This window comes from Lepidochelys olivacea, assembly GCF_965140295.1.
Source record: "Lepidochelys olivacea isolate rLepOli2 genome assembly, chromosome: 4".
Lineage (NCBI taxonomy): Eukaryota > Metazoa > Chordata > Testudines > Cheloniidae > Lepidochelys > Lepidochelys olivacea.
Genome location: NC_140414.1, coordinates 14,132,871 through 14,153,019, shown reverse-complemented (window position 1 = coordinate 14,153,019; position 20,149 = coordinate 14,132,871). Strand labels below are relative to the sequence as shown.

The following is a 20,149-nucleotide window of genomic DNA, read 5'->3' as shown; positions in this document are numbered from 1 at the left end:
ATAGCAAGCTCCCATGTGCTGTGCGATGAGTGAGGGAATCTACGGCAAGGTACAACAAGAAAACCTCCGCAACAAACATCCTTCTTTATGGCGTGATGTCATTGTTCAGCCCCTGACATGGTGTAATGCACAAATTCTCTGATTCATCTATGCAGTGATATGGTGGGACAGTCAAGGGTAAAAATACTTGCATCATAAAATGCCCCTGGATGCATAGGCACAAAAAAGCAATGCATGATGTCATAAATGTAAAGGGAAGGGTAACCACCTTTCTGTATACAGTGCTATAAAATCCCTCCTGGCCAGAGGCAAAACCCTTTCACCTGTAAAGGGTTAAGAAGCTAAGATAACCTCGCTGGCACCTGACCAAAATGACCAATGAGGAGACAAGATACTTTCAAAGCTGGAGGGTTGGAGGGAACAAAGGGTCTGTCTGTCTGTGTGATGCTTTTGCTGGGAACATACAGGAATGCAGCTCAGAACTCCTGTAAAAAGTTAGTAAGTAATCTAGCTAGAAATGCGTTAGATTTCTTTTGTTTAATGGCTGGTAAAATAGCTGTGCTGAATGGAATGTATATTCCTGTTTTTGTGTCTTTTTGTAACTGAAGGTTTTGCCTAGAGGGATTCTCTATGTTTTGAATCTGATTACCCTGTCAGGTATTTACCATCCTGATTTTACAGACGTGATTCTTTTATCTTTTCTTCAATTAAAATTCTTCTTTTAAGAACCTGATTGCTTTTTCATTGTTCTTAAGATCCAAGGGTTTGGGTCTGTGTTCACCTATGCAAATTGGTGAGGATTTTTATCAAGCCTTCCCCAGAAAAGGCGGTTTAGGGTTTGGGGGGATATTTCGGGGGAAGATGTCTCCAAGTGGGCTCTTTCCCTGGTCTTTGTTTAAAACTCTTGGTGGTGGCAGCATACGGTTCAAAGACAAGGCAAAATTTGTACGTTGGGGAAGTTTTTAACCTAAGTTGGTAAGAATAAACTTAGGGGGTCTTTCATGCAGGTCCCCGCATCTGTACCCTAGAGTTCAGAGTGGGGAAGGAACCTTGACACATGTTAAAGTTGCCAAGTGCAGCATTAACTTACAACAGGCACTTTGTTCCACAGAAGGGTTTCATACAGTCTGAGTGGACATTCCGCTTGCTGTGAAAAAGGATACAGCTTTTATTTTCATTTAATGTCCGTTATTAAAATATTATGTGGATATCCTGGGATGCAAGCATCAGGGCATGTTTGTTAGCATTGTGTTTGTTCATGAAAACAAAACATTCAGTTCAAGCCGAGCTATATATCACACTGTCATCGGCAAATGGTGCCTTGTTGAAAATCTATCAAAGAAAGCTGACTTATCTTGCATGTGCTGCTTTACAGCAAATAGGACCGCAGTAAACTCTTGTGCCATAATGATTTTCTGTCTTTCTTGATGAGACATAATGAGATAAATTCAAGACCTTTTTGAAGGCTAATTACATATTGTACACTCTAGACATCAGTTGTCCTTGTTAGATGATGTGCATTTTTTGCTTTCATTTCATCTTCTCTGTTGTCTGCGTATGCATGTGAATTTGGCTTAACTTTGAAACATATATTGGGATTAGGGTGTATTTTTTCTCCCCCAAATCTCTGCAGATATTCTACTGTAACACAATGCATCATTAGAGATAAGGCAAAACTTGGAGGTAGATGTGAATTAAATAAAAGGCCTGAATTTCAGGCATGGAGCAGGGGATGGTGCCATAAACCATGCCAGTTCTTGAGTAGTTTATGAACAACCCTCCAGAATAAATTCAAATCTGAGCATGCTATCGGGCGATGCATTTCTGTTATTTATAGGGATGGTTATGGCCAGATTTTCAAAAGTTCTCAGCACCCACAACTGGGAGCACATTTTAAATGCAGTTTAGCCCCAGCTTATTTCGGTGCCTGAGTGGAAATAGCTTGGTGCTGAGCTCTTTTGGATATTGGGCCGTTACATTTTCATTTTAAATTTAAAGGTGTAGCCAATGATTTTAGTTTATTGTTCATTTCTTGTGTGATGTTTTAACTAACTAACATGTTATGTCATATATAATCACTGTATGCTAAATAGAGTTAAATTATAGGATTATAAAAGTGCAAGATTGATCAGCATGTAGAGGGAATAATCATGTATCAGGTATCTAAGAAAGTAGGGCTGAAACGCAAGACCTGTAGGCTGAGGCTTGTAAGATTTTAGCTTAGCCATGTGTAAGCCATAGAGTTAAGGAACGCTGACATAAGTAAGTGACCAAAGAATAACTCGATGCCCTAAGATTACAGGAAAAGATGAACTAATGGGTGATATTGCAAAAAATTAACAGTAAAAGTAATATTTTACTTACCAGATACCTGGTAATCACATTTTTCTAACACATGCCCTAACCACAGAGTGCGCTATGTGCAGAAATGCTAATGACGTATAGTCAGAATCACATTATAAAAAAGGGGGTGCCTAGATTAGGAAAATTGAGCTCCCTATGGGAAACTCCAGCAGGAACCATCCCTCTACTGATGATCAATCCATGAGAGACCCATCGGACCCTAACGCTATTGTTAAGGATGTGAGTAGCGCTATATTTCTAACTTTTGCATAGGTCTGTATAGATTTTCTATACGCTTGGGTAATCATAACTTTAATTGTAACTTTAATAAAACTTGTAGAACAGACTAGACCTTGGACTTGTGAATGTCTGTGTGGTTGCTACCCTTGGTCCTTATGTGTCCCTAAAGACTCTACAGCTAAAACAAGTAGCAGAGGTGACTTTCACTCTCTTAAGCTGGAAACTATAGCCACCAAAGTCGAACCCGTGATGGTGTAATACCACGTTACAAAATTCACATTAAATACAATAAAAAGCTACAAAGGTTACCCTTTAGCCTTTTTGAAAAGCTAAAATTTCTTGTCAATATTATGGACCAAGTATAATGACTGCCCTTAAACACTTTCCCGTTGTCTTAAATATATAACATTACCTAAATGTATGCACCAATCCCTTTTCGAAGTGTAAGGAAGGTTAAGAACTACTGCCGCTGCTAAGGTGACCATGTCTAAGGTCGCTGTTTGATGGTTGGTCTCTCTCTTGTCTTGTCCATCTTGTAATCATTGTACTCACTCTGTCTCCTCCTCTCCAGAAGCAAGAACTGTCAATCACCCATGGTATATAGACCATGGAGGGTTTCTATGCACTCCTGACACACTGCCATGTTTCTTGTTTGTTTCTGAATTGCAGCCACATTCGCAGGAGCTGTTGTTTTAATCTAGGGTGCCTTTCCCTATCGGGGGGCGGAGGGAGAACTGAAATCAGAGCAGCTTTTGCATCACCCTGTTGTCATAATAACTTCTTAAGGTGTCGTGCTACAGTGTCCAATCAGAAGAAGCAATATACAGGAGATGTGATGAGAGAATGACATCTTTCATATGTGCAGAGACTAGAAATTGGCTAACTGCATAATTTACCCTGACCCATTTAAAAAAAAAATCCACACTTCATCCAACATGATGGCAAAATTTTGATCTCAGATCCATGCAGTAGATCTTAAAAACTGATTCTGTAGTTGTACATCATGTTGTTGTAGTGGTAGTGAAGATTTTAATAGTTGCCAATACTCTGGATATCAGCTCATTTTCTTCGCACAATATTTGCTATGCAAGAACTTTGAATGACAGATTGAAAGTCTTTTTAATTTCCATGTACCTTCTGTAAGTATGTCGGAGTGCCTGTGTATCATTAGTAACAGGATGGTCATAATTATTTTACAGTGATTCTCAAGGAATCAGAAAAGTAACAGCATTTTGGAGCTGGCAAACTGGATGTGTGTGTCTATTTTCGATTTCAGAAATGGCAGGAAATCAACTTCCCAAGAGGATCTATCTGAACTTTAATTTTCCTTGTTCTGGTGATTGTAGATCCAGCAATTAAAGAGCTAGTTTGTTTTCTTTTAAAGGCCAGAGACACGTGCAAAACCGTACATACATTTATCATGGTTGACTGTGAAAATGTGGTGAATGAGTGCAGAAAAATGATGCGATTTTTCCAAAGGGCTCAGCACCAGTAGCTCCTAGTTACACTTATGTTGACTGGCCAGATTTCTAGAAGGTGGAGGACCCAGCCTTTCCCACTGAGCTCAATAGGCACAGTAAACTGAAAATCTAGCCCTTAATCGCCAAGGATCTGATCCTGCAAGTCGGGGATGCTCAGCACCTTGCAGGAAGAGCAACCAATGAACTTTGAGCCTGTGCTGACAGTTCCTTGAAATCAGACACAATTAATGTATGCACTTCAAAGTACTAAAGGGAGGAAAAGAATCCCCCAACCCAACCTCGTCCGGTATATGGGAAAAAAGAGAACAAAAATAATAGCTTTCAGTCTGTAAGGCCCATCATACATATACATTACAGCTAGAGGGAATGTATTATGCAGTGGGCATGTCTGGTTCAGGGGGTACCCACAGTCTTATAGGGAGCAGTTCAAAATTCTTCACAGGTTTTCTGGAAGAAACCCTTGGGAAATAGTCTTATTAGAATGTCTTAAAGCTGTCTGTACAGATATCACCTCCTCTCCAGGACGGCATGATTATTTTATTTGCTGAGACATTGATTTCTGGGCAGGGGACATCTTAAACGAAAACCACAAAACATATTTTACCGCTCTCCTAAGCTGTGTCTAAGAATGAGTGAGAAAGCAATACTTCGATGTTTTCCAAATCAGAGATAGAAGCCAGAAGATCTGTTACGTCTGATACATTCAGCAAGGAAAATAAATATCTGACAAAGGCAGCTGCAAGAGAAATCAATGGCCAAAATGGTCTCATTCTCTTCTGCACAAATATTTTAAACATGTACCACATATTAGCATGAAAATCTCCCATCTCCCTCTTGTGTGTTTTAAATAATTCACGAGCAGATAGCTCATGATTGTTTGTTGTTGTCTCTTTCACTAAGGCTATGTCTACACTGCAGCGGGGGTAATTTCCGGCTAGAGGAGCCATATGGGCACTAGCTCTGCTCAAGCTGACATGCTAAAAATAGCAGCGTGGCCAAGGCAGTGTGGGCCGTGGCTCACGCTACCTGCCCAAGTTCAGTCCCATCTGCAGCCACGGTGACATTGCTGCATTTAGCATGCTGGCTTGAGCAGAGCTACTCATGAACATCTAGCTGAGCTGGGAATCCCACCTCCCCGCTGCAGTGAAGAGGTCCTCTAAAGAGCTGTGTTAAAAAGAAATGGGACGGGATGAATATTTGCTGGAAGAATTTAGTCTCCGGTTCCTCTCTTACAGTCTGCAGACCTGGATTCTTCAAGGCCTCTCCCCAGAGCCCATCCTGCAGTAAGTGCCCCCCTCACAGCTACACACACGAGGAAGCATCCACCTCCTGTCTGTGTGAAGAACACTATTTCAGAAGGGAGTCGGACCCACCTACAATGGCCTGTACAAGTAAGCACGCACTGTGTATCTTTTAATCCGTTTGCGCTGTTCCGCACAGAGAATGGGCACAATGACAAAAAAAAAAGGTGTTTTTTACAGGCTTTGGGCCTGATCCCGACCTGGCTTGTGCTAGTTTTACACGGCTGTAATCCACTGGCTTCATCTAAATTTCTCCTGATTTACACCACTATGCTTGAGAGTTAAGAATGTGGAACCGGATGTGCAGCGTCCAGACTTGCACGCTGCTGGTGTGCGTCTGTGTGTGTGTTGTAAAATATAAAAGGAGGACTTGTGGCACTTTCGAGACTAACCAATTTATTTGAGCATAAGCTTTTGTGAGCTACAGCCCACTTCACTGGATGCATGCCGTGGAAAATACAGTGGGGAGATTTTATATAGACAGAGAACATGAAACAATGGGTGTTACCACACACACTGTAAGGAGAGTGATCAGGTAAGGTGAGCTATTACCAGCAGGAGAGAAAAAATCGTTTTTTGGTGATAATCCAGGAGGGCCACTTCCAGCAGTTGACAAGAATGTGTGAGGAACAGTTGGAGTGGGGCGCGGAGGAATAAACACGGGGAAATAGTTTTACTTTGTGTAATGACACATCCACTCCCAGTCTTTATTCAAACCTAATTTAATGGTGTCCAGTGTGCAAATTAATTCCAATTCAGCAGTCTCTCGTTGGAGTCTGTTTCTGAAGTTTTTTTGTTGAAGAATTGTGACTTTTAGGTCTGTAATCGAGTGACCAGAGAGATTGAAGTGTTCTCCGACTGGTTTATGAATGTTATAATTCTTCATGTCTGATTTGTGTCCATTTATTCTTTTACATAGAGACTGTCCGGTTTGGCCAATGTACATGGCAGAGGGGCATTGCTGGCACATGATGGCATATATCACATTGGTGGATGTGCAGGTGAACGAGCCTCTGATAGTGTGGCTGATGTGATTAGGCCCTGTGATGGTGTCCCCTGAATAGATATGTGGACACAGTTGTCAACGAGCTTTGTTGCAAGGATAGGTTCCTGGGTTAGTGTTTTTGTTGTGTGGTGTGTGGTTGCTGGTGAGTATTTGCTTCAGGCTGGGGGGTTGTCTGTAAGCAAGGACTGGCCTGTCTCCCAAGATCTGTGAGAGTGATGGGTCGTCCTTCAGGATAGGTTGTAGATCCTTGATGATGCGCTGGAGAGGTTTTAGTTGGGGGCTGAAAGTTATGGCTAGTGGCGTTCTGTTATTTTCTTTGTTGGGCCTGTCGTGTAGTAGGTAACTTCTGGGTACTCTTCTGGCTCTGTCAATCTGTTTCTTCACTTCCGCAGGTGGGTATTGTAGTTGTGAGAACGCTTGATAGAGATCTTGTAGGTGTTTGCCTCTGTCTGAGGGGTTGGAGCAAATGCGGTTGTATCGTAGAGCTCGTAGAGGCATTGTATGTAGAGCGGTTGTATCGTAGCGTTTCCGTTATAGGGTGGTGTTTATGTGACCATTGCTTATTAGCACTGTAGTGTCCAGGAAGTGGTCATCATCTGGACCCATGGAAGAGAAGCCCTTGAGGAATTCCACCATGATTTCAGCAATTTCCATCCCACCATCAACCTCAGCCTGGACCAATCCACACAAGAGAGCCACTTCCTGGACACTATAGTGCCAATAAGTGATGGTCACATAAACACCACCCTATACTGGAAACCTACTGACCGCTATACTTACCTACATGCCTCCAGCTTTCATCCAGACCACTCCACACAATCCATTGTCTACAGCCAAGCTCTACGATACAACTGCATTTGCTCCAACCCCTCAGACAGAGGCAAACACCTACAAGATCTCTATCAAGCATTCTTACAACTACAGTACCCACCTGCTGAAGTGAAGAAACAGATTGACAGAGCCAGAAGAGTACCCAGAAGGTACCTACTGCAGGACAGGCCCAACAAGGAAAATAACAGAACGCCACTAGCCGTCACCTTCAGCCCCCAACTAAAACCTCTCCAGCGCATCATCAAGGATCTACAACCTATCCTGAAGGACGACCCATCACTCTCACAGATCTTGGGAGACAGGCCAGTCCTTGCTTACAGACAGCCCCCAACCTGAAGCAAATACTCACCAGCAACCACACACCACACAACAGAACCACTAACCCAGGAACCTATCCTTGCAACAAAGCCTGTTGCCAACTGTGTCCACATATCTATTCAGGGGACACCATCACAGGGCCTAATCACATCAGCCACACTATCAGAGGCTCGTTCACCTGCACATCTACCAATGTGATATATGCCATCATGTGCCAGCAATGCCCCTCTGCCATGTACATTGGCCAAACCGGACAGTCTCTATGTAAAAGAATAAATGGACACAAATCAGACATGAAGAATTATAACATTCATAAACCAGTCGGAGAACACTTCAATCTCTCTGGTCACTCGATTACAGACCTAAAAGTCACAATTCTTCAACAAAAAAAAACTTCAGAAACAGACTCCAATGAGAGACTGCTGAATTGGAATTAATTTGCACACTGGACACCATTAAATTAGGTTTGAATAAAGACTGGGAGTGGATGTGTCATTACACAAAGTAAAACTATTTCCCAATGTTTATTCCCCCCCCCCAAACTGTTCCTCACACATTCTTGTCAACTGCTGGAAATGGCCCACCTTGATTATCACTACAAAAGGTTCCCCCCCGGCTTCCTGCTGGTAATAGCTCACCTTACCTGATCACTCTTGTTACAGTGTGTGTGGTAACACCCATTGTTTCATGTTCTCTGTCTATATAAAATCTCCCCACTGTATTTTCCACTGCATGCATCCGATGAAGTGAGCTGTAGCTCACGAAAGCTTATGCTCAGATAAATTTGTTAGTCTCTAAGGTGCCACAAGTACTCATTTTTGCGGATACAGACTAACACGGTTGCCACTCTGAAGCTTGTAAAATATAGCTATTTAGCTATACATCTAGATAGACACAATATATATGAGTGCCACTTAGTGTCACAAGTTATTCTGTGTCCCAATAGTCAGCTTGGGCAACCAGGGAAATAATGAGATGTCTAGCACTCCTAGCTACTTCAGGATAGTGATATGGGCGGGAGCTACTGACTGTCCAGAGCTACCACAAAGAAAGAAACCATATGTCCATGATGGTCACTGGATGGGGGCGTGGGGAGGCAAATATTGTTGGGAGAGAAATAACAATCAGGTTGGTATGTTGTGAGCTGGAGACAGAGGAGAGGGAGAGGGCAAATAATAGTTTTAAATCGCTCTTTTCCCCACAAAGTATGAAGCTACCCTTTCATCTGCAGCTTGTAGACCTGTTGCTGCATCTTGTCCACTTCTTCTTCTAAATACTTAGACCCTGGTCCTACAAAGACTTACACTTACACACATGCATAAGCTCACACTGTCAGAAGTCCCACTGAAGTCAGCTTACCACAGTGGATATGGTTAGGAATGTGCATATATCTTTGCAGGATCAGGGTCTTCACTGGGAACTGTGCAAATTCCAGATAGGATTTTACAGTAAAACGGGAGTTGAAAGGAACTGAAAAAGTAACTGAGCTTCTATGGATGGGAACAGGCAGAAGTGACCCTCAGAGAAGGAAGAGAGAAAATAAAGAACCAATATATTCAGAACAGCTGGGATAAGGTGAAGAAGGAGCTTCTCCTCTCCTTCTACTAGGGACTGTTTTCAGTTGTAGAAGGCTAGATGTCATGATGTCCCTAAAACAGCTGTGCACCAATCAACATCCTACTGATACATACCGTATCACTGTGGTTATTTGACTAGCACCCTCGCTGCAGAAAGCAGGTTAGGGCAGCAGTACCTAGTGCAGGTTCTAAGCTAACCTGGACTAATTGACAGAAGCTCCTCGGGAGAGAGGTACTATGGGCTGCGGGGAGAAGGGGGAATAAGTAAGGGCCCAGGGTGGGGTCACAAAGAGTGACAGCTTCCCACCTGCTCCTCCCAATGAACCCTGCTGCCCTTTCTGGCTACTTCCAATTTGCCCTCCGTTTTGGCCCCGATCCTGTCAGCTGTTGCATGCCGATGAGCCGCTTTGCCTCCAGGGGGCTCCAGGCACTGAAAGGGATGGCTCACGCAGAACAGGATCAGGGCCTAACCTGGGAGCACTGAACGTCTCTCCATTTGGTTTTTACAGAGGAAGGTGACTTGAAACATGCTGCTCTCTTGAAAGGGCAGTGGGACTCCAGGGAGGGAAGGGGGAGCCTCACACAGTTTGTGATTGGCAATGCTGCGTAAAGGTCATAGACAGATAGGTGGAAGAAGAGTCCAGCTAGTGAAGTCCTGGTGTTGTCAGGAGGGGAGGAAAATTATCTTTTAAAATTAAAACATTCCAAACATAGATAAAAAGTTAGTTATACACGTAGGCCAGTTTGCAAAGGGGCTTCAGGCATATTAGCTGCCCAGCCTCCACTGCAATTCAGTGGCTGGTGAGTGGCTAATTCCCTTGGGTGTCTGTGACAATCCCAGCTGTATAGTGGAATAGTACATATGTTAAATAGGTCCCATTCTGCTAGCAGAATAAGGCATTCCAGGATGTGCATTAATAGGGTTTTGGGGTATTTCTTGGGCAGATGAAAGTTACAACATCTGCAACAACCCCCCTACCAAAACACACCAACTTGTGGCTCACTGCTCTGTGTTACCGTAATGTGAGGACATAGATACAAAGAGCCATGCCTTAAACAGCAGTGAGAGAACTCTGGCACCTGGAAATTCCCACCTTTTTATTAAGTTCCCTGCTGCAACACATCCTGGTCCTCTCTGGTGAAACTCAATGACCGCTCCACAGTTGCATACAGGGAAAAAAATCCTGCATCATCATTGACTGACAAGAGTCATTTGTTAGAGCCACTAAGTTTCTGTTATTTACTTCTTCAGAAGTTAACAGAATCATCAAAATATAGGGCTGGAAGAGACCTCGAGAGGTCATCTAGTCCAGCGCTCTGCACTAAGAAATTTCATCTACTTGAAATCTAGTAAAAGGGTGTCTTAAAATTAGTTTAAGTATTATATTGCCAAGTCCCCCTTCCAATATTTATGGTTTAATAATTATGTTTTCCTGACTTTTTTCAAAATGCTTGTCAGTTCCATGTTGCTATGTGAAAGACCCACACAAACAGGGGAAACTGATTAACTCACCATAAAAGTGAAACAGAAACTGACCATATATGAAGGGCTGTCAAATGCTCAAAAGAACAAGAAAAAAAGGATTGAGAAAGATGTTTTGTTCTTTAATTTCTTTACGTTCTCGTTTCTTAGAACTGGAATTGGTAACAGTAGGTAATATTTTTTTAAAATGTGATTTTAAAATTGATGATGCCCTGTTACATTTTGGAGCAATTTTCTCAGTCAGACTCTGTATCTTTTTCTAAGATAATTTTGTGAAAAATTATTATTCACTTCCCAGAAGATAAATAGCTTTTAAAAATAAAATGATAGTTTTCTTTCCTCTTTGGGACATCAAATTTAAAAGGAAATATTTTTTTTTAAAAAATGGATACACTTTTGAAATTTATGGCCAGAGTGGAGAAGTTTTCAAATGGTATAAAATGTAATATACAACAGAAGTTTCTGATGAGAACATTACAGATAATATTTTGCCCTCAGGAAAAAAAAGCTCAATTCCCTTTAATGTGAGTTGTGCATAAGTATCAGAGGACAATATTTAAAAAACACACACATTGATTTAATATTTCAGATTTATTGTCCATGAAGGAAAATATGGACTTTGTCTTCTGCCAGTTACCTTCTGAGTCAGTAAATCATGATCTGGGGTGGGTAAATCAGTATCTGCTTAATATACAAATTAGCTATCTTTTTATTATGATTATTTCAGTAAACTAACTTCTTTGTCCTTGACGAAGAAAGGTCAAAAATAAAAATGTACCTTCTGAGCAGATATCAGGTTCCCTTGATCCTTGGAAAATAAAATAGCAGTTTGTTCTCACCACTGTGATTTTTTTCAAAGTTTTAGTGGAGCACAGTTTCAAAATTCTTCAAATAGTACTTGTTAGGTTTCTCCAAACTACTAAAGACCATTCATAGAGCCCCTTTGAGAATGCTAATTTTATGGGTTATGGAGTGCCACTGATTTCAAAGCATTGCTATTGAAATTGAAGGTTTTAAGCCTTCAAGAAGAGCAGCTGACTCTTCTGTACAGAGCGAGTAAAAACCTCTGGCAACTTTAGTAAAGTAATAATTTATCTACTGTTAAAGACACATTGTCCAGTAAGTGTTTCTTGTGCTTGACTTCCCCCTTCCCCACCCCACACTCCCCCTTAGTTTACTAGTATCTGTAAAGAGTACATCACATAGTGGAAAGTTCAGTTCAGTTCAGTTTAACTGGTCAAAAGTACTTGTGTGCAATGCATATAACTCAGCACAACTCCAGGCCTGCATTTCTTTAGCTTCCGTTGTATCGATATGACAGGGCTGAAAGTTATTCTAACTATTCATGTGCGATGGTGCCATTGGCTAAATTGTGCTGGATGCCTGTGGGGTGGTTTGTGAGAGTGTGGAATCCATAAAGATTCTCAGATACTTTTTGGGGAGCCCTCACTGCCAATTCCCACAGTTTGTGTGAGTTCCTTCTTTGCCTCGGTTTAATTTTTGTTTTCCAGTTTGAATAATTTGCAATAGTTATCATTAGAACGTCTGTCGTTCATATGCATGAAAAGCTCCCTTTGGCTACAGTTGGAATTGTACATATCCTGCAATTCGTTCCTTACGCTTCTGTCCTGCAAAGATTTGAGCATATTTTAAGCATGCCATTGGCTTAAATGGGACCACTCACATGCTTAACGCTATGTGTGCATCCGTGGTTCATGATTCAGTTCTTACTGGCCTCTTCAACTCCACCTCTTCGGACTCTGAGAGCAGACACCCAAAGACAAATTTTTATCAATGGCTCCCACAGTTGCATGCACAAATAGATGCTTAGACGCTCAACCACCTGCCTGTGTGTGCAGTTAAGGCAGTTAGTTTTAAAAATGTGATTTTAATATATTTAATATACAGAATTTAATATATAACTCCGAATAAAGCTGAGTTGCACTTTCCTAAGCCATTCTAGTTCATTCTTTTTGTTTTAATTTTACATCCAGGGTTGATTTTTTTTCCCCTGTGACGGCAGGTCTCTCTTAGGATTGGCTAAAACGTCGTCTCCTGGGAGAATCAGAGCAGCGTCAGTTGATATGGCGCACATGCTGCAAATTGCTACAAGGTTTCACAATGAGTTTTATCAATTTTACAGACATAATAAAGAAAATAGGAAAAAGTAGCTAGGGAAAAAGTTTAAGGTTTACAAAATAATTGCAATTTCACAAAATTGCCTGTTTTAAGTGTTTCAATATGTTAATTACAGCCATATGACTAGAATCACACAGAACCAGGAAATGCATTTAAATAAATGTGCATGCACTTTCTGGGGAGAGGAGGAAGCACATTGGAGCTGGCTTTCAAGGAAGTATTCATGGATTTTAGCACCTACAGGAATTTTGCAGCCAGTTTCCATTCAGACTGAATGGGAGTTAGGTGCCTAACTTCCGTAGACTTTAGAAAATCCCAGTAACGCCATGACTCAAAACCAGCAAAACTCTTTAATAAATGTCCCTTTCTTCCTCCTGCATCACAGTGCAGTCAAGGTACAAAGTGCAGGTCCGTTGTTAAGATCATCAACATGTTGTATACTACTGCCATCCTTCTGTACAAAATTATCCTTTCACATCACATCAGAGGAGAATTTTGTCCTCAGTCTCCAAGGCAAATTTATACAAAAATATTTCCTAAAACACAGTTTGGCTGGTTTTTTCCTCCAAAATCGTTATCCGTTGACAACTCAGATTGATGAATAGGATCTGAAAAAGAAAATATAATCTTGCGATTGTTATAATCTGGCCAGAAAGGGGCTCTTTTTCCTGAGACTCACGTGTTGCCCTTAGCCCATGTGTGACAGTCCTATTGACTTCACTGGGAGTTCCCAGTGAAGTGAGTGTACCCGAGATTTTCATAAGTAACTAGGGATTTGGGTTTCAGAGTAGCCTCAATTTTCAGATGTCCCACTTGAGCCCCCTGAAAGGGGTTTGATTTTCAGAGGTCACATGCCCAGCACTTTCTACCAATCAGCACGTCTGGGGTGTTTCAAGCCAGACACGCCAAAATGGAGGCATCCAGAGTCATTGGTCACTTTTGAAAATCTTGGCTTGAATGTCTAATTTGGCCCATGGCAAAGAAGTACCATTCTTATGGGAGCTGTGGAAAAACTGCCTCAGCACCTTTTAAGCCTTGAACACCCTTACCCGGGCTGGGCAGACATCCTAAGTGTACTCGGCAAAATAAGAAACTGGAGAGTAGCCATTCAAAAATGTTAACATGCCACGCTTTGAAGAGGCAGAGAAAAAGGCTGCAGTTTAGTACGTGGAGGCAGTAATATCACTTATAATCTGTGGAGGATATTTCTTCGGTACGTGTTGCTCTGGTGTTAAAGCCACAAAGGGTATGTCTACACTGCGGCTGGACGTGTTCTTCACAGCTCGGCTTGACGTGCGTTTGCTGGCTTTGGTCGAGCTAGTACCAGAATCAGCCGGGTGGACATGGAGGCGCGGTCAGCGGAATGGACTAGCCGCCCAAGTACAAGCCTGTCCACGGTCTGCATTCAGGCAGCTAGTCTGAGCCACTTCCCAAACTGTTGCCATCGCACTGCTATATTTAGCAGGCTCATCAAGCAGAGCTAGCATGTCTGTCTCTCCCGAGCTGGGAGTTACAGCTCCCCGCTGCCATGCAGATGTATCTTTAGGGTGAAACCTTGATCCCATTGAAATCAATGGCAAAACCCTCATTGACTTCAGTGGGGCCAGGATTTCAGCCTTAATGCTTGCTCCCTCGCGTTCTTGTCTGGCCGGGTCTAGCAGCACCTCCGAGGGAAGACACTTGGTAGGATACTCCTCCCTGTCTTCCTGGATCAGATAGGTGGGTGGGTCCCAACACGCACACTTTGAAGCGAGGAGGGAGAGCTAAGAGTGACCCCCCGTTGCCCTGCCAGTCCTTCAGCTGCTGCGGTGCATTGGCTCTGTGCGCTCCGTGGTACGTGAGCGGTGCAGCCCCTCTTTTCAGCCGAGAGAGTAGCGCAGAGCGGGATGGACGCGAATGCTATTTTCACCCTGTGTTTTTCTCACTTTACTTTACAAACCAGGACCCCCCTCTGCTCCTCGGAATGCCATCTCAAATGTTAACGAGACTAGTGTCTTCCTGGAATGGATTCCCCCGGCTGACACTGGTGGAAGGAAAGATGTGTCTTATTATATTGCATGCAAGAAGTGCAGCTCCCACTCGGGGCTGTGTGAGGCGTGTGGCAGTCATGTCAGGTACCTCCCCCAGCAAATCGGCCTGAAAAACACCTCTGTCATGATGGTGGACCTGCTTGCTCATACAAACTATACCTTTGAAATTGAGGCAGTGAACGGAGTGTCCGACCAGAGCCCTGCAGCACGGCAGTATGTGTCTGTAAATGTAACCACAAATCAGGCAGGTAAGTGGAACTTCAAAAGGGGCTAAGATTCTGGGGTGGGAGGCCCTGGCCATTCTGTGGGGTGGAACTCCCGTTGAAATAAGTGGAAGTAGCAAGACTGGGCCTTGAATCCTTTCCTATGCTGGCGGTTGTTGTCCTCCCTCCGACCCCCATTTCACAGTATAATTACAGCAGCCTTGGAACAGCAGGAATGTTCCCTCTCAGCAGGGTGCATTTTGGTCGTTTTTTTGTTTTTAATTAAACATGCAGAATCTTTCATAGCTTAATGTTTCCGTGTCTTCCCCCACTAAAACAAGAGCAACATAGTTGTCTCTCTTATTGGCAGAAGGACATCCTAGCGAGATCCTTTAGATTTCAGGTGTCACGCAGTTTAAATGGCCTGACTGGTTTAGCAAATGGCTAATTGATCTTGGAGTGGCAGCTGGAGTGGAAGTGAAAAGACAGAGGCTGTCCTAGTGTCCCTTTAGCGTCGCAGTGAAAAAATGAACGGATTCGGGATGGGGAGGTGTTGCTGGCTCAGATCAGGGATGTCATTGCTCATTGTCTCATTTCAGTTTTGCATCGTGCAAATGAAGATAGTGGGGAATTTTTCCCCCTTATCCTGGACTAGGCTCTGAGCAGAGGCAGGGTGCAGAGGGAATAAGGAGCCTGACCCACCTTGCACAGCCCATGTAAAGCCCAAGCTGATTTACACAGTTTGCACTCAGGGAGCACGGACACGCCCAGGGGACAAGGAAGCGGGAGCCATGGTCCTGCCGTCTACACGGGATGCAGCACTATGTGTACCCTTCTCTGCATCTCACACGCGCTGGTAGGCACTGTTCTCAGAGCCCTCAAAGGCCCTATCATGTTCTGCCTCTCTTAACTCTCCCTCTCTTAATGGTGCTGTATTGCAAATGGCCTTCCTTACTGGAGGGCTGAGTGTGGAACTCATGCTGTCCGCTTCCTGCACCTCCCAGGAACATGAGGTGCTCCTTCCTGCAAAGGCTTAGGACCCTGCTCCTCAAGCACAGCTGGCTAGTGGCATTTGGGAGCATGGGCCCATTTTTAAGATCTAAACTCAGAGCTCTTGCAAATACAGTGCACTGCTCTGCTGCCAGGTTCCCAAGCCAGCCTTTCCTGCTCCTTCTAAAGAAAATGCTTTTAACGGAGAAATCTGGCACAAGCTACTGAGCGACAAACAGATTTCAGAGTCCTGGCTGCAAAACAGAAGGATGCTAGGCTGAGCAGGACTGAATTTCATTCGAACAACACGGGTACATGTTAGCAGGTTCAGCAGCCACCTGAGAGGGCATTGATGTGTTGTAACGAATCAAGTCCGTGCCCCGGTAATTAATTTGGATTGCTGATGTGTCAGGCAAACCATACGAATGTATCTCGAGGAGAGGAAAAAAAAGCACTATTGGGTTACTGCTCAGTGCTGATTGACGTGACAGGAAGCCTTCAAGAGTAGCGCTGGCAGATGTCAGCCTGACACCTGCAAAACCACCTGTTTAATTCAAATAAACAAGTGTCACGGCCCTTAATGCAGTTTACCATTGGCCCCATCATGAAGGCTGCTGCCAGCAGTTCTCTTCTTGGACAAAACAAGTTATTGGGTGGATGTTAGCATTTCATACACAGCAGTGGATATTTCCCCGATGTGCTGAGCTAAAGGCACATAAAGCTCAATAAAGTAACGGTAGGTGAGAAGATCAGATATGGATGATCACCACTTTCTGTAAGGAAACACTTCCACCCTGTGAGTTATGCCAGAATCTCCCAGTAGTTGTATTAGGATTTATATGCATAGCTGCCTCTCTGTGCACTGAGATAAGAATGTACCCACTGTACAGTTATTAGCAGACCTTTTGTGAGGAAAACTTACCCTGTGGGTTTTGGATGATAAATGCAGCTCATGTCAAAAAATAATGGACGTTATAGCCCTGATTCACCAGTGTGATATTCTGGATTTACGCCAGCATAACTGCATTGCAATCAGAGGAATCACACTGTAGTAGAACTGGAGTAACACAATGGTGAATTGGGCCCAATGTGTTTATTTCATTGCGCAGACTTGAAGCGACATCTTTATGCTTCCTCTGTTTGATTCAGTATGTCATGTTTGCACAATCCATTACGCATCCAGATAGACATCCTACAGCCCTGTCCAAATTGAATAATAGAGCCAGGAGAATGCACTATTTATGGTTCAATCTTCACTCCTTATTCAGAAGATGAGCAAGGTCTATTTGCATGAGCTAAAAGTTGCTGGATCTATATATCAAACATTCCCCTGAAAGAGCTTGGAAGTTTAGGTTGCTCCCTGCTGCTTTAGATACCATTAGATGACAAAGGTTAGAGGATCCTTTGCACTGGGAGTTAGAGCTAGAGGGGGAGATTTTACAAGTGGGAATTACTCACCTTAAGGTGGCATGATTGGGCTCCTCATCACAATGAACACAGTCAGAGATCAAGGGCCTAATTCTCCATTCCATGACACCCATTGCATGCCAGTATGGAACTATGCTTGCCTAAAACTGGTGGAGTGGGTTAGAGAATCAGACTCCTACCGGGTTGGCATAAGGACTGAACTGGAGGAGAAAAGAACCATTGCTATAAGAAATACTGGCCCATGGAAATTAAAAATGGCATGTCATGTTGATAGATACTTACTAAGCAGCATCGCAGATGGAATGCCTGGTTTTTTTCTTTGTCAATCCCAAGACCTTGCTAATTTCAGAACTTTGAAAGATGCAAAAACAGCAGGATATTGGCCACACCAGATGTTTTTTATATATGAAAACTTTGGCAACAAACAGTGTATCTGGTTTTGGATTCCTGTAGGGATTGTTTCCTGAAAAATGTGTTTGTTTCTTAAGTAATTTCTCTCTCTCTCTCTCTTTTCTTTTTCTTTTTCTTTTTTTTAAATCGGCACCAGTAGCCAGTCTAGCATTTTCAGACTGATGTAATTTTCCTTTCTGACTGCAAGACATGTGTGAACCGTCTCGATTCAAAATTAGATTTGATAGTACAGCAAGAAAAATAGCTAGTTCTGTGTGCAAGATGAAAAAAATATTACAGTAAGCTGGAAGATGAAATTGATTAGCTAACTCTGGCTGATCAGTGTATGGAATCCAATAATGATTTTCTGCTGAAGAAGTTGAGTGATTAAATGATTAATTTATGACTGTCTATCAGTATTAAAAACACTGTCACAAACACAATGTCATTGGAATCTCTAGGAGGAGGATAATGAAGGATCTTGCTTTCATTAAACTGTTTATAAGAACTGCTGTACTGGGTCAGCCCACTGGTCCATCTAGCCCAGTGTTCTGTCTCTGACAGTGGCCAGTACCAGAGCTTCAAGGGGAATGTACAGAGCAGGGCTGTTGGAGTGATCAGAGGTTTAGGGTCACCCAGAGCATGAGGTTGCATCTCTGATCATCTTAGCTAATAGTAATTGATGGAGCTATCCTGCATAAACTTATCTAGTTCTTTTTTGAGCCCTGTTATATTTTTGACCATCATAACATCCAATGGCAGTAAGTTTCCCAGGTTAATTGTGCGTGGGGTGAAGAAGAACTTCCTCTTGTTTGTATTAAACCTGTTGCCTATTAAGGGTAGGAAAGGATAAATAACACTTCTCCATTCACTTTTTCCACACCCTTCATAATTTTATAGACCTCTATCATATCCCTCCTTTAACTGAACAGTTTAGTTTTAGTTTTTTAAACTGAACAGTTCTAATCTTTTTAGTCTCTCCTCATATGGAAGCCATTCCATGCCCTTGATCATCTTTGTTGCCTTTCTTTGAACCTTTTCCAGTTCTCCTATATCCTTTTTGAGAGGGGGTGACAAGAACTGGACACAGTATTCAAGGTGTGAGTGTACGATGGATTTATATAGTGGCATTATGATATTTTCTGACTTATTTTCTATCCCTTTCCTAATAGTTCTTAACACTCGGTTCGCCTTTTTGACTGCTGTTGTGCATTCAGCTGAAGTTTTCAGAGAACTACCCATAATGACTCCAAGATCTCTTTCTTGAGTGGTAATGGCTAATTTAAAACCCACCACTATATATGTGTAGTTGGAATTATTTTTTCCAGTGTGCATCACTTTGCACTTATCAGCACTGAATTTCACCAGCCATTTTATTACTCAACCACCCAGTTTTGTGAGATCCTCCTATAACTCCTCACAGTCAGCTTTGGACTTGACTATATTGACTAATTTTGCATCATCTGCACACTTTGCCACCTCACTGTTCACTCCCTTTTCCAGATCACTCATGAATAAGTTGAACAGCACCGGTTCAAGATATTTAAAAATAGGAGCCTAAAATTATGTTCCTAAATCCCTTTTTAGAGTCCTGTTACAAAGCCTGGTTTTCCAAAGTGGTGAGCACCCACTGACTCCCTATTCCCTGATCCTGGGGCAGGCAGCAGAGGAAGAAGGAATGTCGGGGGAAGGAGGTGGCAGAGGACACTAACCCTTCAAAGGGAACACGCAGGGTCCGAGGGGTGGAGGAGGATAATCTTTAAAGAGCAAACTGCGCCACCTTAGACCTGGACTTTTCATTGCCCTACCTCATCCTGTCTACGCCTTCTAGAGTGGATGAGGTCGGGTCCTTCAGCGGGGGTCGGCACCACCATATTGCGCGACGGACACTTGATAAAATGACCGTACTTAGTGATGGACATTGTGGGAGGGGGGTTTGTCGTTCAATTTTTTAAAAAATTGCCATGGACCTTAAAATTTTTACCACAGACACTCGTGTCCGTGTATGGACACGTTGCTGACCCCCTGTCCTTCAGAGAACAGTCTTGTTCACTGCATAGCTCAGATCTATTCCTTGGATGAAGCAAGGGTCCAGGGTGGGGCTGGGGAGGAAACTACTTGTGGTCATGTGATTAAAGGTGGTGTCATAACGCATTTGCCCAACCGTCTGATTTAAGGTTGCATAGGCATATTATGCATCATGTATCTAGGTCAGGCAGGAGTTGTGCAGAAAAGATCTACAATCTACTTTGAGAATTCAGTGTTTTTAGTGAGAACCAAACTAGTATGGAGCCTGTGTGTTTTTACTCATGTTGTGGGATTTTCTGTTGGGAGGGGTGTGTCAGCATGGCTTGCCCATAGGGGCTGGAGCTAGCTAACCCTGATTACA

General features: G+C 42.9%; 1 protein-coding gene across 6 annotated transcripts in view; it reads left to right on the top strand.

Annotated features, from left to right (window-relative positions):
* The window catches only part of EPHA5 (EPH receptor A5), a 321,089-nt gene that overhangs the window by 165,363 nt on the left and 135,577 nt on the right, over positions 1-20,149 (top strand). For 5 of the 6 annotated variants that reach the window (XM_084626023.1, XM_084626020.1, XM_084626022.1 and 2 more), the window contains exons 4-5: positions 5,300-5,455; positions 14,662-14,997. In XM_084626023.1, coding sequence (XP_084482149.1) covers positions 5,300-5,455; positions 14,662-14,997 — 492 coding nt within the window. The remainder of the gene's footprint in view (positions 1-5,299; positions 5,456-14,661; positions 14,998-20,149) is intronic. The other variant, XM_084626024.1, reaches the window with a different exon arrangement.